Genomic DNA, 20,192 nt, shown 5'->3' on the forward strand with positions numbered 1-20,192 from the left:
CCCCAAAATGATTTATATTGTTACTTTTGCAGTTTGAACTATTTTTCCACTGTTGAATGAATGGGGAAAAAATGTTATTGCTCAGTTTATTTAAAAATATATGATTGAATTCAATTATTCAGGGCTCTTGTAGGGATGGGTCAGATTGTGGGAATGTTTTCAATCCTTTCCTGTAATATTTGGCTACACATCTATCACTGTGTTCAGTTAGATCTTCACAAAGACAAATACTTCTCTAGAAGGGTTACTTCACAATTGTTGCATTCTGTGAAGCATTACAACACAATACTGGCCAAGAAGCAGCATTCTTATTCTTGTTTCAAAACAGATGCTGCATTTATTGATATCATGTAACCAAAAGTGGTAAATATGATCCAACCACTGAAGTGAAAATCTCAGTTTATGGGGTTTGGAGCCATTGTTAATATCTGCTTTTTCTCCATTATTATGAAAACGTCTCTGATTACTACCTGTTCCCGCTGATTTAGTAATACATTTGCATCACTTTTTGCAGCAGTTGTATGGAATAGCGCAGAATTTTAGAGCATTATTTGTTGCTGCTGAGCTATAACTATCATTGTAAACCACTATCTTACAAATGCTTTTGATTGTCACATTTAATCACTTGACATGAATCACAAACTATACTTAAAAATTTAGGTCAGTACTGCCCATCACTTGCTAATGAGCACCACTGCTGTTTGTGACTGGTTCTCCAAAAATAATGGCTTATGTAACGTAGGATGATTCACAGTATTTGTATTAATGTAACATAATTATTTTGAATCTGCTTTAACCACATAGTTGACAACGTTTCTGTAAATATAACGGCCACATCTTGCAATTTCCTTTTACGTTTTCTGTGACTCATTTCCTGGCTAAGGCAGTTGTTCACCACTCTGTGCTTGCATGAAGGTCAGCGAATACCGCTGACCTTTGGAAATGTTGAAACAGAAAACTCATCCATCTGATCTCAGGATTTAATTTGAGGATGTTTAATTTATTATGTGTTATGTGAACAACCTGTAAATTATTGAATTGGTGTACATCCAAGCTGGCGTTGATTCATAATTTCCATTCACTCCTCTGCCATGCTTTTTATATGCTCATGACTCCCAGGGTAGGAAAGAAAAGCTTTTTCCTAAGCTAATATGAGTGGCATTAATGTATGGACATTGACAAAAATAACTTCCCATCTCTTCCTTCTTCGATCAGACATGTCTGACCTCCTGAGATTGTAATTTATTTGTTTCCCCTTCCTCCTCAGGTTGGACTTCTTTGTTCGGAGGGGACGGCCGATCAAGCAGCTCCCCAGCTCTCCCAAGAAAGCAGCAACCTCGAGATAAATCTCCCAGCAGCCTCTTGGAGGATGCGCAGGACATCGGCACATTCACACGAGACCGCAAAACTGGCTTCTTTAGCTCCTTCATTAAAAAGAAGTCTACCTCCTCTTCCTCCTCATCCTCTTCGCCATCTTCCCAGGTGCAACCGAACCTTCCCACGCCTCCCAAGAGGAGCAGTTCCTTCCGGGAGATGGAGACACAGCCTCACAAGAAATATGAACCCACGGCAGACTTCAGCGTACCTCCACCCTTGCCCCAGTCGGACAGTTTAGGGGGCTTCTCTCCCTCTCACTCCCACGGGGAGACCACCCAGTCCCAGTCTCGCTGCTGTGGGGCGGCTTTCGGACAGAAACCTTCCACCGGGGGCCTCGGTTCTCAGCTGACAAGCGGCAGCAGCTGGAGTGGACTGGCTGGCTTCTTCACCCCCAGACTCATCAAAAAGACCCTGGGGATTCGTACTGGAAAAACAGCCTCTTCAGATGAGAGTGGTATAGTCGGAGGACCGAAACCGTTCCCTAGGTCCAATTCTACCTCCTCGATGTCATCTGGGCTGCCAGACCTGGAGCGCATGGCTCTGACTTTACCGAGGAACCGCAGCGCAAAGCCGCCTCTGGAGAGAACTTCCTCCACAACCTCTCAGCCGGAGAACGGGGCCGCTCGTCCCTCCGAAAATTTGTTGAGGAGGATGGATGAGGGAACCGCGCAGATCAGGGATAGGCCAAAAGCCAAGCTGCTACCCCGGGGTACTGCTGTAGGGGTGAGGGCGCCTGGGGTTGGGGGGGAGGTCGGGGAATCAGAAAGTTTGTCTCGGGTGAGAGACAGCAGAGAGGAAGGTGGAGGGCTGGACAGGCAACAGAGTTGGTCGTCTCCTTCCAAGAACTCCAGCTCAACTCATAACCACAAAGTCCCGGTCCTCATCTCCCCGACGCTGAAGCACAGCCCAGCCGATGTGCACCTGGTCGGGTTGGACTCTCAGGGGAATCGCTTCAAGCTGCTGTCTGAGCACCAAGGCGAGCGGGACAGGCCACGGCTGGTCAAACCCCGCTGCGCTCCTCCTCCTCCCCCGACCCTACGCGGTTTGCAGCAGTCCTACAGCTGTGACAGCGAGGACCAGGTCAGTGGAGCCCCTGTGGAAGTGAACGGAGACGCAGTAAAAGGTCAGAGGTCAGGGCGAATGTCAGGAGGAGCAACGACAGGTAGACCATCAGTGCCACCACCACAAGTGCCTCCTGTTTCTGCATCCTCCTCCTCCTGTCCTGCGAGCACCAACACGACTCCCACCAAAATGGCCAACGGAGCTGCTACCGCCTCCGCCTCCTCCTCTTCACAAACAGCACCATCTGCTGGCTCCAAAGTGGCACTGCGGCGGACCAGGCAGCAGGTGGAGAGGGTGCCCCTGGAGAGGGTTAGCCGCGAAGCCCTTCTGGAGTGCGCCGAGAGCCTCAGCAGTGTGCTCAGCGCCAGCTCCGACAGCCCCTCCAGCAGTCAGGTTCTGGACGCCGGCCACCAGCTGCTGGACTGCTGCTCAGGTTACGTGGACTGCATCCCTCAAACGAGGAACAAATTTGCCTTCCGAGAGGCAGTGGGCAAGCTGGAGCTGAGCCTGCAGGAACTGAGGGCCTCTTCTTCTGGAGGCGGGGGCCTGAGCAGTGTGGGGTCCAACACTGTGCTGGACAACCTGCACAACTGTATCAAAGAGATTAGTGATGTAGTACAGAGGTAGCCACTGTGATCACACAAACCACCAACTCTACTACCAGGCAAATCACTTACAGTATATTCCGATTTTGTTTTTTTTATGTTTCTGGTTCAGCTATTTGGGGCACAGATTGAGATAAATCTCTACAGTACCTCACAGAATTCACTACAAAACATGTTTTTATTGTTTACAGAAGCCTGTTTCCTAAAATGCCAGTGTGGTCACTAAGTTGTTGCTCTTAGCTGTACATATTTTGAGAAATGTTTCACTAAACTAAACTAAATGTGGTTCAAGTCACACTTTGCAATGTTTTGCTACAAGTTTTTATTTGGCCACAGAAAGCCTCTTTGTTATCTGAATGAGTGTATGAGCTGTGTGTGTCGTCAGCCAACCGGGTGGGGAAAAACTCACCCTGCTCATCTGTTGCATACTTAGAACAGACAGGGATGGTTGAGGGCAGTCTTAAACTCATTGTTTCATAAGTATGTGGACCATCAGCTGGATGTATTGTTTCACAGTGAGGAATTGTGTGACCATAAGCCATTTTTTTAAAGCCGTTGGGAATGTAAGGATGTGGAACCAGCAACAGGATTCAGTAGCATCCGAAACTCGGGGTGTCAAATTTAGTGTTTTCTGTATCCATTTTCAGCTCTATTTACATTTCAGCCAGTAGCCAGGATTTTGGGGGATTTTTTTCCAGCATGTCATAACTTTTCAGAACGACTGAAGGGGACACTTACTTTATGCTCAAATCTAATCAGGTCAAAATAAAGACCAAAAATGTCCTGATACACATACAGATCCCAGTGATTTAAGATTACGCATTTCCCCAGACATAATCCCAGCTTGATTCTTCTGCTTATATGAGTGATATCTTTGAAAGAACAGTACATTTCATCAGCAGTAATGATGACGGACAAGATACTGAAGTCTCTGATCCGTTTTGTGTCCCAGAGGCTGCTCCACCTAAAAGTTAAGATAATGAAATATTTTTGATTAAACATCACTTGAAACACTCATAGCTTTATCTTTTATTTATAAAGATATATCTGGCCAGAGACATACAAGTACAGTTTCTTTTAAAAAAGACTTGCTATGTTCATTTGGAGCAGTGTGCTAAAATAATAGCCTAATTTTGGCTTGTTTCCTTTGTTTTCATATAACTCCTTCTTAACTGGGCTGGTAACATATTCCAGTATACAGAGGAAGTATTTTTCTGTACTTCTCAACTTGATGCTTTGCTTTAGACATCATAAATGTTAGGGACTGGTGTTTCAGCTGCTCTCGACTAAACTCTGTCTTTATGCCAAAGTTAGCTTTGGCTGCACATCAGTCATGTGACGTGGAGGGTGGAGCAGCAAATATTCTTTCTCCTTCTGCGTTGTCATTAAAGTAAAAACACTGGGATTGTCGGTATGTTGAATTAAAAACATAATGTCCACCTAAAAATGTGCATATGAAAGTAGGCATAGCTCACTATTTTCTGAAGACTGTAGATCAACGACAGCTATCAGTTGAGTTTCTTTGGGGAATCCTAATATAGATCATTTAAAAATCACTGAGACAGGAAGAACATCCGGGATTGGATTGGGACTATAAAGGAAGTCCCGCATTTCATTATTTAACCATAATGACTGAATGTAGCTGAGGTTTAGATGGTGACAAATCCTGAACATCCCTGAAATATTTCAATAAGAAATGTTGAAAATTTTCTTTTTATTCAGATCACATAACAGTTGGGAGGTGGAAAGCACAGGATGGCAGCAGGTTGACCTGGACGTGTTTTCTTTAAGTGTCCTTCACAGGATGGGCAGTGCTGGATTCCCTGTAGCCTTGTAGGGCCCCAGTGCCTCAGATTATTTAATGAGTGCAGAGACCTACTTTACACCTGTCACACAGGACTGAACTCTCACCAGACTAAACTGCAGTACGTCTTTAGCACATGAGCGACACGTGGATTTATTTGACTTAGAGAGAGAGAGAGATGCTTTTTAGAATGTATGAATTTTAACTAAATTATTTTTGTTCAAAGCACAGGCATATTTTGAGAGGAAAAATATGGAGATTTTTCATTTATTTCTTCAGATTAAAAAAAAAAAAGAGTATGTGTGTCGATGGCTTAAAGAGAAATGTTGTGAGAGATCTCTTTGAATGTATTAACCCTCTTTCCTGAACCTGATAAAATGTTTGACTTTTGTCTTTGTTTTCCTACAGTGCCATGTTTCTTTTACACTTCCAGGCCCGTACTCTAATTATGACCAGTCTGAAGACAGCTGCTCTGTTTTTAATGAACACTCACAGCACACACACTTCTAACAGTTCTCTGACATGATTTGGTTTTGTTGCTTCGGTTCTCACCTTGATGTACACTGGAAAAGCCCTCACCAGTTGAGTAACAAATGGCAGATAGATACAACTGAATCTATAAGCACAGAGCTGCATAACTCTTTAATACTTTTCAGTTAACCTTAATTGTTTTTTATGAGTTCCATTCTAATTCACCTGTATCTTTGGAAAAATAGGATCCTTTATGATAAAACTTTCATTTCTATTCACTGTGAGTTTTAAATAACACTTTTCATCATTTTGGTGCCTTTTTGTAAGGGGAAAAAAAATATGTAAAGGACACGATGATTGCAGCAAATCACAGCGAATGTCTGCTCTTCCATTATGAATTATAATTAGATCACTACATTTCATTTTATTATTAAATGGTCAGATGCAAACTGGGAACCACAAGGTGCTCTTTTTTTGTTACAAACACTTTTAATGACGCTGCATAAGCAAAATGATATACACAGCCATGCTGCACTAAACCCAAACTGCTGTTTTTGTCTCAATCTGAATATCCAAATTTGAATATGTATAAATATGTTTCTGATTGCCATTCTGGCTCGCTTTTGTCCGTTACTTTGTTTTGTGGTGTCACCATGGAGCAGATTTCCTAAAAAGCCTTATTGAAAACTAGAGATGTGCCGATCAGGTTTTTTCCTGCCGATACCGATTCCTATCACCCATGAGGGCCGATAACCGATACCGATCACATAATTATTATTTTTTTTATTATAAGCACTACCAGTTACATAATGTGAAAAAAGGAACCATAAATTCACCTTAATTTAGACAAAAACTTTTTAATAATTTTTTCCAAGAAAAAAAAACAGGCATTGTGCAAATTGTACTGCTGTCTGTAATACTATCTTTAACAGACTGAAAACATATGAAGGCTCTGAAGAGGCTAAATAATGCAAAAGTCAAAATAAAACCTCTCAACATTGCCAAAGAAATTCAAGTATAAAGGCAAATACAGGTTCCATTACAATAAAGACCCACCTTAAGCCACCTGAGTTACTGAATGAAACCTTCCTGATAGCATGGCGGCTAGCTGATAGATTGGCTGTTTCTGACTGAGCGGAGTAATTATGCAGAACTGGGAGGAGGCAGAGGAGATCAATTATTTTTTCAGAGATATTTGTCTCATGTTAGGACAGCGAAAGTTTTAATACGTATGTAAAATTTATTTTTTTAAGTTAGATGCTGCAGCTTTAAACAGAGGTTCGGTGTGAGAGTCACTACCAGGTGGAGCAGAAGCGGCGCTCCGTCTGTGAAATATTACTATCTGTAGCGCGTACAGTGAGAACAGAACCAGCGTTTTACATCGCAGCTCGAAGACTTAAATAATTTTGCGGGGTATTTGTTTAGCTTTCCGACAGTCATGCTAATCCGGGTGAGTGTTTGTAGCTGTGCTCTGCTTTACCTGCTATCTGATCGCTCTGTATGTCTTTTTTACTGCAGTGAGCCTCGATGTAGCCAAACTCCGTTAAGTATGGCATTGTTTTCATGCCATATTAGATTCGTCGTGTTGATGCATTTTGACCTGCTTCACCCCAGATGCTTAAATTTTCCACCGCAACACGCAAACGTCCTCAACCACTCAGTGCGTTATAGTTACACATCGCTTAGGATTTGTTGCTGCGCATTTGCTCAGTGTGAAGGAAAGAGGAGACCAGCTGCACAGGCAGGCTGAGAAATGAGATGCAGGTGATCGGTTTGTGTGATCGGCAACAAGAGACCGTGATCAGCGATCACCGATCATACACTTTTTCACGGAAATCGGCCGATTATGATCAGTGGCCGATCGATCGGCACACCTCTATTGAAAACAAGTCTGTTCATGATGTCTTTGCTCCTTCAGATCCTACATGTTTAAATCTCTATATTTTTCCTATCCGACCACTACAATTCCTCTAATTGTCATCATCTGTTTTTATATGTTGATCCTTTTATGCAGTGTGTCTTTTCTTTTCTCCTGTCTTCTGTTTTTTGGGGGGTTATCTCTAAAAGGCGTGCGTTCACATCATTATACCAAAGGCCACGTCTTCAGTTGGATGAGTGCAATGTAAAATTAACACAAAAACACCAGAGTGGAATATGTGAATCTAAACAGGGATAAAATGTCAGATGTTAACATGACTTTTTTTATTGTACAAAAATATATTTTGTGTTTTGTTTTTTTTTTTTTAATTTAATGCTCACATTATATTACTGTGAAGTTCTGCTTATCAGTGTTAAGCCTATTGTAAATAATAAAGATATTGATGAATGCTGTTGTATTTTTCCTTTAAACTGTATTCAGACTGAGCTTTTTTAAAAGCAAAACATTAACATTTATTTGAACAGACAGTATTGTAAATGGAAATTTTATTTGATCAGACATTCACTCTATTGGAAATCAACAAATTTATTGTACAGACTCAAATTTACTCTGATGGATGTTTAGATTGGATCCTTACAGTTTAACAAATTCTGTATGCTTAAATGTTTTAGGTTAAGAGGTATTTATCAAAAACAAAATTAGTACCAGTAATTACCTACACACTATAAATAGGTAGTCTAAAATGTTAATAATCCCAATGGGATTGATCTGAAGGCACTGTAAAGAGTGGTCAGCGTCAAATTCTCTGCTTATTTAAAGTCACAATGGAAGATGGGAAAATCAGTGCTGGAGTTCAAACTGAGAATATTTTAACCATAATTAGCATCAACCAGAACCTAAATGAAAGACGAAAAACATCTCATCATAAAGCACTCCGCACCAACACTGAATTTCAGCATTTAATTTCAAGTAAAAAGCCTTGAAATAAATTAATAAATTTGTTATTACAGTAGAATCACCTCACATTGATCACACAAGAGAGGGTGTCCCTAGTTTAGTAAAAATAGTAATTAAAAAAATGTATCACAATAACAACACTTACAGGCACTCTAAAAATCACTATAAAAGTGGAGCTTTTTCAGTCCTACCATCATAAACATAAGCATAAATTTTCCAAATCATTTCTAGAACTTGAACTCACCAGGTGAAAACTAATATTTTCAGCTGGAGAAATACAATGACTACACGAATATGTGGAAAAGCACATTAATCCCTGCTGCACAATGGTGGATCTCTGATGCCTTTTTAAAGTAAGTGGAAGAAAAATTCAAGAAAACATAGTGGCTACTGCCTGTAGAAAGTAAATGGATTTTCAGCAGGATATAGTATACATGGGCAAATCAATACAGAAATAAATGATTCACTAGATTGGACCAAAACCACTTACTAATTTAAATCTTATGGAAAGCCTGCATTATGTTATTTATAGTTATATGATTCCAGAAAACTGCAACAGTTCTGAAATGTAATATTCTTTTAAATCAAGGCTAAAACCCGCTTACTTAAAATCATATTAATAAAAACTACATCATTTTAGTCTGGATTTCAACTTTTTATTACTTCTCTTTAGCTTACCACTGCAGTCTAATGTTTTTGTCTGTTTATCGTGTTGTGTTTATATTATGTAAAGTACTTTGAATTGCCTCATTGTTAAAATGTGATATAGAAATAAACTTGACGAGTGAAATCATAAGGTAATAAGCAGCTATCTTAATGTAAAATTCCCCCACTGAATTAATGTTAGCAAATTTTCTAAATTTACGATATGTGATTATGTTTTGGCAATAAAATGTGAATTTGTTTCAATGCTTTTTACCCATCTTTGCCAAAGCCAATCTAAAAATGTAATTAAAGTTTATCATTGCTGCTTCAAAGCATTTCAGAACATGCAAGTTAAAGTTTGATTTGTAATTAAGAGATACATAGCATTATAGTTTTATTGAAATGTGGAAACAGATGAGTTATCCCTGGGGATAATAAAGAGGTCTCATCATCATAATCATCATCACCACCCTCCTCTTCCTCAGCATCCTGGCCCTCACCATATGCGGCTCCGCCCCAATCGTAGCCTGTTGTAAAGATGGCGTCCATCATGGAGGGGCCGCTAAGCAAGTGGACTAACGTCATGAAAGGATGGCAGTACCGGTGGTTTGTTTTGGACTACAACGCCGGGCTCCTGTCGTACTACACGGTATGTTCAATTCCACTGTTCGGTAACGGTTAGAGTGGCCGACCGACGGGGTTAAACGGTTAAATATGTCGCTGGTTGTTGAACAGAAGTGAGATAAGGCCTTATGTTTGTCAGGAGTTGGGAGTATCAGCTGGCTTGAAGAGGCGGGTCTATCTGATGACTGAAACGCTCTTTGGCTAATGGCAGTGAACTTTGAGGAACAACTGACGAATAATGTCGAGCGTTTGGTTGTTACTTCCGCTAATGCAGCTGGCTAACACGGCTAACAGCAAGAATACAGGCAGTTTTAAAATCATTGCCAGAGTCAGTTAGGAATAATAAGGCTGGTGAAGAGGTATCTGTTCTCAAAAATTAGTTAAAAGTCCAACACTCACTAGTTTGGGAATATTCTATTGTTCATTATTTTAATAAAGACTTCTATCTTTAACGACTAAGACGGTGGGAGGAGAAACTAGCTAGTTTTTGATCAGTCTCATTTCAGTGCGCTTATTGTTTAGACTTCAGTTTCATAATTTCAAATCACGTCAGTGTTGTTAATCGATTAGTTATCCGGTTTGTCCCTGCTACTCAGAAAGTTCCGTATGTAGCCTTTTATCTTCTGTACACTGAGAACCACATTGGCTTCAAGAAGTACACTGAATACGTAAAGATATAAACTACTGCATGACAGAAATGTGGACAAACGAATTTGACAAAAAGAAAAAGCCAGATTAAACGTTATATTTAGGAAAATAACACTACAGATTGGAAACTAAGGGTTATTAGTGGCTTGACACTAAAAGAGAATGTTAAAGCCAAATGTGGTGATCTGTTGCTTAAAAAAGGAATAAATATTGGGTGTACGTACAGATAAATATATTGTTTCCTTGGCTTTTATTTTATTTACTCTAATGTGGAGATTATTGGGGGAGATTTTAATTGACAAGTTTATCTGTCTAAATTTAAGATGTCATTTATTATAGAGCTTTTTGGATTGGGTTGCATTTTAATTTCATAGCAAATAGGACCACACACATTTTTAAAGGTGTTAAGATGATCTAATGAAGTTCATTTGAAAAAATGCAACAGTTGTCCTTGATTCTACTAAAATAACATGACATTCATGATTATAGTTATAACAGTGTCATGTTCAGCTAATTTATTTGGACCTGCATCAATTGCTTCCATGCATTTTCATGCTATTTTATAACATTACCATTTGGTTGTCTTAAATTATTTAAATGAATGCTGAATAGTCATTCCCAATAATAATCCTCTTTTCTTTTTTTTTTGCTTGAGTAACTGCAAACTAAAAGGTTGTAGTAGTTACTGAAACCTGACAAGGAAATTTTTGAGCATTTTTATTTATCATCCTTTCCTGAAAATGTCTCAGGAATTGAACAGGTTCTCTCAGGTGAACCTCAGCTTTCATTGATGTTGTTTACAGATGTTTACAGCTTTACCCAAAGGACATTTGTTTGCTGTTTGTACTTTGCTTTTTGACAATAATAAGAACAAATCAGGAGTTAGAGTAGCCACAGTAAAAAAGTGAAGCGTCGTATTCAGTGTCTTGTATTCATTTACCTCACTTACTGTAACTGTAGACTTCAAATTGCAGTGTAATGTCTGGTGCTGTCTAGAGAAAATGTGACTTTTTCTTTGGTAAACTCTTCCAGAGTGAACAATCGTAATGAAAACATATCAAAGCCATTTGGTTATCTTAGTAATAATTAATAGTGGCCTTTTTATTTTGATGACACTTTATTGACACAAACACTTGCTTTTGAGGAATGAACCATCTATTTTGAGCAAGTGATTCACTTTTGCATGTTATCAACTAGGTCTTGAAGTGTGTGCTAATTGTTTTGAGAAAAGCACTAGCTGTTTTGTAAATGTTAATAGTGTTGTGATAAATGCACCAAAGAAACTGAGAAAAGCTGTAATAGGATTTTAAACCATTGGAGTGGTATGAAGGAAAATGTTCTTGCCTTTTTTTGAAACAAGAGAGCCTTAGTACAGCTTAAAAGCAGTCCATTTGAATGAACAAACCCAAGCAGTTAATCAGGTCTGAACATCTGTTAATGGAATCTAAAATTGTGCAGTTTTTTGTCCAATTCAGTAAGTTGTTTTTGTTCTTGTTTTACAGTCTAAGGACAAAATGATGCGAGGATCCAGAAGAGGCTGCGTGCGACTCAGAGTAAGATCCTCATAGTCCTTTTTGCTTTTGGCTGATGGTTTTTCTGTCTCTGCATGTTAGACTGCACTTTCCACTATATATATATATATTTCTTAAAAACAAAAAAAAACAACATGCTTTGGGCATCTGGAAAAGGCCACAGTTCCGAGGGCTGTTTCCTAAAAGCAGGATTCAGAAATTCAGGATAAGAGATAAAGCCAGGCCTGACAAAACATAAGTTCATCCTGACTCGTTTCAGGAAGGTCAAACCCGGCTCATGGGGTGCGACTATGTCAAACCTGGTTTAAATGAGTCTGGTGAATATGTGTCCACAGATTTCTTCAAGAGACCATGAGGTCGATCCGAACTTCACTGATTTTACAACAGATAAATTGCATAAGCAACATGTTTTGATGGAGGATTATGAGCGTATTGCACTCCCAGAAGGAAACACTGACACTAGCAAATGATAGCGAACCAACTGAATGCATAATTTGCCTAACATATATATTTTCTAATCACAACTTTTAACTAAAAAGTCATTCAATGAGGTACCCATCATTTGCTCTCAGGTCAAATTTAAGGTTATAAATGACCAGTGGAAGTCAATATTGTAATGTGATATTTGATAGCAGATTAATTAATGTAAATTTTTTGTTACGCATTTTATTGTTCTATATTTATACAGAACAAACATGACTGGACTAATGAGAGATTAAATATAACATCTTGCGGTATTTGGGAAGTGTGTGGATAAAATGTTGACTTCACGTTACTAGTGACATTAAAACATGTTCATGTGTCTGGACCTAGCCAGGCCACTCGATATTTGTCAAGATGCAGTCTTGCATCACAGATTACCTGAAGCAATAGGATGTGTTAAGGTAACTTATTGCACATAATAATGTAACAGGTGACACCACATGGTGTCGTTTTTAGTGTTGATCGCTAGTTTTACCTATGGTAAACTTCCTGTTTGTGTTTGGTGCTTTTGTTTTGAAAGGGCAACTTCCTGTATAGCTGTTAGCAAAGGCAGCTTAACGGCAACCAAAAGACAAAATAAGTTGTGTAACGGAGGTTACAAAATGTATTTTATTAGCAACCTCTTGATAGAGGCACCAGGTATGTTTATGTTATAAGTAAGTACATATTTAAGTATTATGTCACTTAAACTGTTGGTTTGTTATATGCCAAAACTAAAGTTATTTTAATTTCTGAAAATTATTTTAAGTCAAGCGGGTTTTTTTGCCTTTAAGGCTAAAAATCTATCAGTAAAGTGTACACTTGACTTTATTGCAACACCTTTGCTTCTTTATCACCCATTTTTCAAATACTCTCAACGCGAAATACACTATTAGGCCTTTCTGTCCAACTTTAGTGATGGCTGATTTTTCTTTCTTTTTTTTTTTTTTTTTAAGACTACGAAATCACTGACCAAGCATTAAATTGGCGTGACCGCTGACTGAACAGACGAGGATTAACTAACCCTCGCTGTTAGCTTGGTCTGGATTAGGCTGCAGGCACATGATAAATCGTTACGGTAACTATGCGCTACTGCTTTTGTGAAACCGAATCCAGGTTTAATTGAGTCAGGATATCCGGAACATTCCGGCTTAATCCGCTATCCTGGTTTTGTTAAACAGCCTCCAGGGCACGCTGCAGTGTTTTCATGATTCAGCTTTATCCACTAGATGGCAGCAGATGCTTCACTACCTTCGATGATTTTTTTTTTTTTTTTTACATAAGATAATTTTTTTTGTTTGTTTTTTGATATAACACACTACCAAGTTTTAAGTCTTACAAGAATGACTACTAAATGAATAACAGCTGTTTCTCACCGATCTTCACTTGTTTAAATCTCAAAGAGTATTGGCAATGATTTAATTAAATAAAAACGTTGACCACTTTCATTGTGTTACTGTTTAGTGTTCTGCTTTAGTCTTATCATCTCTGATAATTATGTCAGTCATTTGGTGTCAAGGTGCCGTGTGGAAAGATCAGTTTGCTAGTCAATATGTTGTGTGATCTAATTTTGTCTATTTAAAAGGCTTGTATAAAGGAGTGTTGCTCACATTAAGCAGAATGTCGGCCAATGTAGTGTGTCAATCAGCCAGTCCACTGCAGTTTGTTGTGCTTCATCAGCTGAACCTGTTTATGTTGCATATTGTGTTGACAGTACTTTGTAAATAAATATATCAAAGTTCAGCGTTGACATTTGAAAGCTGATCATAAGCTGCTTTATCGCTTACAAATCTTGTCACTCTTCTCGTAAATGGGAGGAAGCATCTTCTGCAGTTTCTGGGAAATAGACACTGTAATTTGTTTTCATTTTTTCCTGGGACAAAGTTTTAAGTTGGAGCTGTAGCAAAGGTTTGATACTCACCATTAACATCAGAGACACAATTTTTAAATACTCCACAGGAGGAAGAACTAATTTATTGTTTAGATACCTTTTTAAAATTCCTGTTTTCTTGTAGGCTGCTAACCTCAGATCTAAATCTGTAAGTTTTGTATTTGGAGGTGTAAAATGTTGTTGTTTCTGGTCATTAAGTCGTTACCTTTTGAAAAGTTCCACAAGGAAGCTTAATTTTGCTTCCGAAAACACTTCCTTAATTTCAGTTTTCAGTGTAACTACAAGAATCTTTAAACTGCACAGAGTTGTAGGACTAACACTGATTGATTGACGCCTGTCATTAAAACAAGCTATTTTAATTGGATGCTGGTTTTCCACACATTTTCTAATTCATTGTTTGTTTGTTTTAGCAGATTAAACACACTTAAAGAGGATCTTCCTCTTTAAGTGTGTTGAGCACCAGATGCTCGCTCAGAATGAGACATTGCTCCAAAGTCAAACACTTGGTGCAATCAAATAGGCTTCCTTGGAAAACCTTTTGCCACTTCGTGTTATAAATTGAATTCAACTGTGTTGTTCTTATAGCTACAAAAGTATTGGAAAGTATTTATTTGAATTTGTAAATGTTTTCTACACATATGAATGGGACCTGCATGTCTTGCTATGTGAATTCAAGACATTTGTTACATACCCATTACATTTTAAATGTTTATTTTTGGTGGAACATTGTAGAAAAATGAACATATATATTTTTTTAACTCAACCTAAATTAAAAAAAATATTCTACAACCTTCTAGTTTAATTTCATCCACCGTGTCCAATGGTGTTCGTTCCCTTGTATTATTTAGCTTTGGGTCACACACGCCCTGTTCCTATTGCAGAATTGAATGTCCCAGCCAGTCAGTGGGCCGGATCCCTGCGGTACTTTTTTTTTTTTTCCTGCTGCTGTCTGTACTCCTCCCCCCTACCTCTGCTTTCCTCCTCCTCTCTCGTTTTCCCAAATCCCTTCGCTCTCTCTCTTTCTCTGTCTTTCTTTCTCTGTGCCATGTTCCAAAAGGCTGCATTCATATGCAGAGAAACAAGAGAGAGGAAAACAGTTAAGAGTTAAAGATTTTTAGTAGGAAAGAGCTCGTTGCTGAGAAGGTTAATTGAGTAATAGGAGCTAATAGAAGGCTGCTGGGACATGTGGAGGGAGGGCATGAGTTTAGGAATGGAAAGTGGAGTATTACATGACTGCCTGTGTTCCTCTCTCCATGTGCCCAGGGAGCTGTGATCGGCATAGATGACGAGGACGACAGCACATTCACCATCACTGTGGACCAGAAGACTTTCCACTTTCAAGGTGAGGTGTCCTCTCCTCCCCTCGCCTTCGAGCCGCCTTCTTTGCCTCGCTCTCCGAGATCTTTCTGGCATCCATCTGTGCTCTTCATTTAGTCCCCCTCTCTCTTTCTCTCTCTCTCTGTCTCTCTCTCTCTTCTCTTTCCCTCCCCACCTTCTAAAGACTTGGATTGGATTGCTCTAAAGCCAGGAAACGCGTGAACGCACAGGCATCTATACCGAGTCGAAGCTGGGTTGCGTTTTGTCTGAGCAATTTCCTCCTTTTCTAAATAGCCGCTCCAGGTCAGACTGGCATATCTTTGTATATGAACAGGATCTTTTTCATGCCTCTGGAACGGCACGAGCAAGTAAATCCTTTTTCCTTTTTCTCCGGCTCTGTCGACCGTGGAGGAAGACTGCTGCTCATGTGTCTCTACAGCTGAGCCTGTGGGAATAATGAGGGAATAGTGCTGAGCCTGGAGCTGAGCTCAGGTCTCTCCTGGCTGCTGCTGATGCTGCTGCTCACTGTTTTCTGCACCACTGCTGCTCACTTTTGAACAACCATTCACCCAAAGGAAAGGAACCAGCGCCTGCTGTTCTGTCAATCTTTCCCTTCTTTTTTGTCTTTTTTCTTTTAGGCTGTCCAGTCCAGCACACTGCAGACACTCTGTTTTCTTTTTTGCGTTTCAAACCCTAAACGCTTCGTCAGGTCTTTAACTAAGTTCCTCTTAGTTTCCTTCATCACTGCCCTTCCATTTGTCCATCTGTATACATTTTGCCATCACCTTCACACCCAGCACCCTGTTTTCACTTCCGTCCCGAGGGTCCATGGGCCCCCGTCTCCCTCACCTCCTCCATGCCCTGTCCCATGTCTGTGTTCCGAAGCTGTATGCTGTGGTTCTACAAACGCAAGGGTAAGAAGGAAAGCGTGCACGTCTCATGGTCTGAATGCATGCCAGCGGCGGGGGACGAGGACAGTGAGGAGGAGGAAGCGTTTTGTTTGTTTGTCTTCTGGGATGGTTAGTCAGGGTGGAGCGCAGTGTTCTGTTGCTCTCGAGTGTTTTGGTCTGTGGCCGAGGCTGAAGGACGATTTAGAGCGCAGCGAAGTAGGCTGTTTAAGTTGGTTGTGAAGGCAGACAGAAACAGACCGGGTTAATTTATTACAGGATAACTTGGATTACTGACGCCTGTTAGCTGTGCTAAACAATGTTCTTGCAAATTGCATGCATATTATGAGACTTGGGGATTCATCTTAAAGTGGAAGTAGCACAAATATTGTGATTCTAGAAGTGTCTTTCTTGTTTGTGCTATAGTCAGCCTGAGATGCGGTTCTGTGTAATTTAAGCGAATGTTGTTTAGTTTTGAAAATTTGCCTCATCATTCTCAATATGGTCTTGTTTTAGTTTGGTGCTCAGATCACAATGAACGTACAGCAGTTGTTTTATAACGAGGCACTACTTCAGTAATGCATTAAGCTGGTCTTCAACTGCCTGATGCTGATTTCTGATTCGATAACTGAATAAAATTGTAGTTTTATTCTTTTAAGCTTATAAGCTCGATTGAGCATTGGCAATAGAGTTTGAAATGATGGCAGACTGTCGGGGATTCATTATCCAAAATTCTGATGCGCTAATGGTGCTGATCGCTAAAAAAAAGTTCCTGGAAGCCCTTTAAAAACGTAACGATCATCTGTTTATATAATTGTTTCACTAAAATAGATCTTACATCTCAATATGTTCTAAAGTCTCATGGATACTCTTGGTGTATCTTCACTTTAGCAAATAATAAGGAGCATTTACCTTATTCATAGACAATTCTGCTATTAGGACATTTTCTTGAAAGGTGGAAAGCCTTTTTTTTTTTATCAACGTTTAACTTAAACCCCCAACTAAAACAAAGTTATAAGCAGCAGCTTTTTAAAAGCAAAACAAATGTGACAACTGGACTCTGTGTTAGCAGATATTTCAATAAAAAAAGCCCTGGAGTTTAGCTTCTCTGATTACAGTATCCATACAAAAGACTGCAACATATCCTATCCAATCTGTGTAAAGATTTTAATTCAACCTTTAAATGTTAAAAATAAAACCATAACAGCCTAAAAAAGAAAGATGACATGCCTTTCACTCTCAACATGGATGTTTTCTAAGCTGTTTTCTGAGGCAAAGTAGTTTTGAATCCAACAGAAACTGAACGGAGTACAAGATTTTCCAAGTTCATGGATCAAAGCATATGACTCTGAACTTTATCTGATATTTTTTTCCTTCTATGCATAAAACATGCTGATTGTTAATGTATTCATAGACAAAAAATGCCGACATATCCAGCATTTGGACGCATTTAATAAAATAAAAATTCAGACATTCAGTATTTGACCTGCCGTCTAACAGTCAGAGCTGATAAAGGGAAAATTTACCGATTTCTGTCACTGACTGATAAGTTGGTGCAATATTACCACTATCAGAGTCTAAGCACTCAAGCGATCTCATTTCATGACTGCATCAACTTTGTAAACAGTATATCCTATGTCATTCTGTTCATCATTTTGTCTGAAAAACAACAACGTAATGCCACCGTTGTAAATGTCAGCCCTACTGATGATGGTCTGGCCCATGGACATTGGAAGATGAGCATCGAAAGTAGCTCTTAATGAACGTAGAACATGAGATTCTAGTTTGTATGGACATGAAGCAGTGCACAGGATGTTGAGCAGGAGCAGATTTCCCTGTAAAGGAGTCTCAGTCATCTCATGTTATGCAGTCAGTCTCTTAGGATGGAAGCTCAGTCTGGGTGTGTGTGTATATATATATATATATATATATTCCTCTATGCTATTATGTTTGGGCCGGTGCGTGGGTAAGGTGTTTTAGGTATTGACTGTGTGAGGAGGAGGACAGCAGCACTGCAGAGAGAATGAGGAAGATGGTTTAGAAAGAATCCAGACCTATAACAGAATTTTTTTTTCACATGCTGCTGTTCAACTCATTGTAACTGTAGCTTTTAAGTGTTGAGATTTATTTTATCACATGTGTGCAATGTAAGCTGCAGTCTCTCGCAAGGTGAAATATGTTTTAGAAAAACCTGTAGGCCACTCTGCTGGCCGGTTCTTTCGCTATTTAGAGGAACATCCATAATTCATCAGGGCCGCTCCCCCAGCAGTGCATCATAGATGCCTGAAAGGCCTCTTTCCTCTTTGCACTTTGCTCACTTCGCCTTTTCTGTTGTACCTGACCATCTCTTGTCACTTCCCGTCATCATGTCCAGAGCATCAGACCAAGCTGAGAACTCCGCCATGTCTTTTGCCTGTACTTGATTCACTCTTTTCAGTTTTCTCGTACTCTGTCCAGTATGCATCTGCATACGGTCTTTATTTTAACCAGATAAAAACCTCAGAGATCTCCAATCTCTTTTTCAAGAGGGACCTTGCAAGATAAAAGCACTGTTTACAAGTGTCAGCATTTCATTCATCCTGCGACATACAACTTAGTTTAAAAGCATAAAATGATAAGAGTAGGATAAAGCAACTGACAAAAACTCTTCAGTCTTTCAGTAGTGCTTTTAGTTCCCCAAGCGACTTAATGTTTCTGTCAGATGTACTCATACACTTTGAACGCTCACATTTTGTCAGATTACAACAACGCATAATTATGAAATAATAATAAGAAGATTAATGATTTTTCAAACCTCTTACATATAAAATCCTCAAATGTGTGGTTGAATTTATATTCAGCCCCTCTACGTCAACACGGTGTCACTTTTCACTTGAGCTGCATCAGGAAGTCCATTTGGGTTTGTTTCTCCCAGTTTAGCACATCTACAGATGGAAAATTTTTCTCCAGTCCTTTATTATTATTTTTTTACTTTTCCTGTTTTTTACACACACAAAAAGAAGCTCAAACTCTGTCTGATTAGATGGACTGAGTTGTGAACAGCAATTTTATGAAGTTTTGCTACAGATTATCAATTGGTTTTAGGTTATCTTGACTGGGAACAACAACTGAATATGTTGTATTCTATGAGATTCCAGTGAAATAGATTAAGGTTTGTAACTGTAATGTGAAAGATTCAAGGAATGCGAATAATTTGCACAGTTCAGTTTGAAATGTGTCCAAACTCCAGTAGGAAGAGAGGGTTTGAAACTGGGTCACATTTTGTCCGGATCTGGAAGGAGGAAAAAGAAACGTGATGCACGACTCGCAGAGCTCGTTTTGATTAAGGAGCTTCATGGAAAACAGTGTAGCATTTAAAAGGAAAACAAATATAATGAGAACCTCAGCCATTTGCATTTAGTTAAAGCCTTTTTTTTTTTTCTTCTAATAAGTCAGTCATTACTGATGCCGTTAACTCATGGATCGGTTTGGATGAGTTTTGTAAGAGCAGTAAATGCTGGAGCTTGTCTTGGATGACATTGCCCTTTGCAGAACTTACACCCCGCAACTTATAATTACCTCCATATCAGAGAAACTTTTTAGCATTCACAGATATTAAACACCAGCCGAAAATAAACCCCATATCGACAACAGCAGGAGCTCCTCCTCTCTATACCACATACGTACCACAATAGACCCATGGTATACTTGGTTTTGCCTAAGAACAAAAACTGCTTAAAACTCCTTTAAGTTTTAATTTAATCAACTTATTCCAATATTTAACCAAATACTGCTATAAGCACATCAGTGATTTAAAATCTGATGCTGTCAAGGTAGAGCTTTAAACGATTTTAGACTGACAAGGCTAAATTTTAACTTTGGAGAAAAAGTCAACCATATTGATGTTTAGCATCGTCTTCTTCACGGCGCGTCATATGTTCCTGCTGAAGAAAAAGCAAATACTGCTTAGCGGGAGTCTTTTGTTGAGGTAAATATCCATTTTGGAAACTTGTTGTTAACCTGGGAAATGCAGCACAAATTCATGTCACCAG

General features: G+C 39.3%; 2 protein-coding genes across 7 annotated transcripts in view; both read left to right on the forward strand.

Annotated features, from left to right (window-relative positions):
- abl2 (c-abl oncogene 2, non-receptor tyrosine kinase) overlaps positions 1-7,646 on the forward strand; it is a 35,386-nt gene extending 27,740 nt beyond the window's left edge. For all 4 annotated transcript variants that reach the window (XM_008407898.3, XM_008407899.3, XM_008407900.3 and 1 more), the window contains exon 11: positions 1,268-7,646. In XM_008407898.3, coding sequence (XP_008406120.2) covers positions 1,268-3,066 — 1,799 coding nt within the window. In that variant the 3' untranslated portion in view covers positions 3,067-7,646. The remainder of the gene's footprint in view (positions 1-1,267) is intronic.
- A 1,632-nt stretch (positions 7,647-9,278) lies between these two features.
- Positions 9,279-20,192, forward strand: part of osbpl9 (oxysterol binding protein-like 9) — a 35,184-nt gene continuing 24,270 nt past the window's right edge. The window contains exons 1-3 of one of the 3 annotated variants that reach the window (XM_008407893.3): positions 9,279-9,449; positions 11,575-11,625; positions 15,221-15,299. In XM_008407893.3, the coding sequence (XP_008406115.1) occupies positions 9,339-9,449; positions 11,575-11,625; positions 15,221-15,299 (241 nt within the window). In that variant the 5' untranslated portion in view covers positions 9,279-9,338. Of the gene's footprint in view, positions 9,450-11,574; positions 11,626-15,220; positions 15,300-15,817; positions 15,984-20,192 lie in introns of those variants that run through there. The other 2 variants (XM_008407894.3, XM_017304472.2) reach the window with 2 other exon arrangements.

The sequence above is a fragment of the Poecilia reticulata genome, chromosome 4 (genome assembly GCF_904066995.2).
Source record: "Poecilia reticulata chromosome 4, P_reticulata-male-v2, whole genome shotgun sequence".
Lineage (NCBI taxonomy): Eukaryota > Metazoa > Chordata > Actinopteri > Cyprinodontiformes > Poeciliidae > Poecilia > Poecilia reticulata.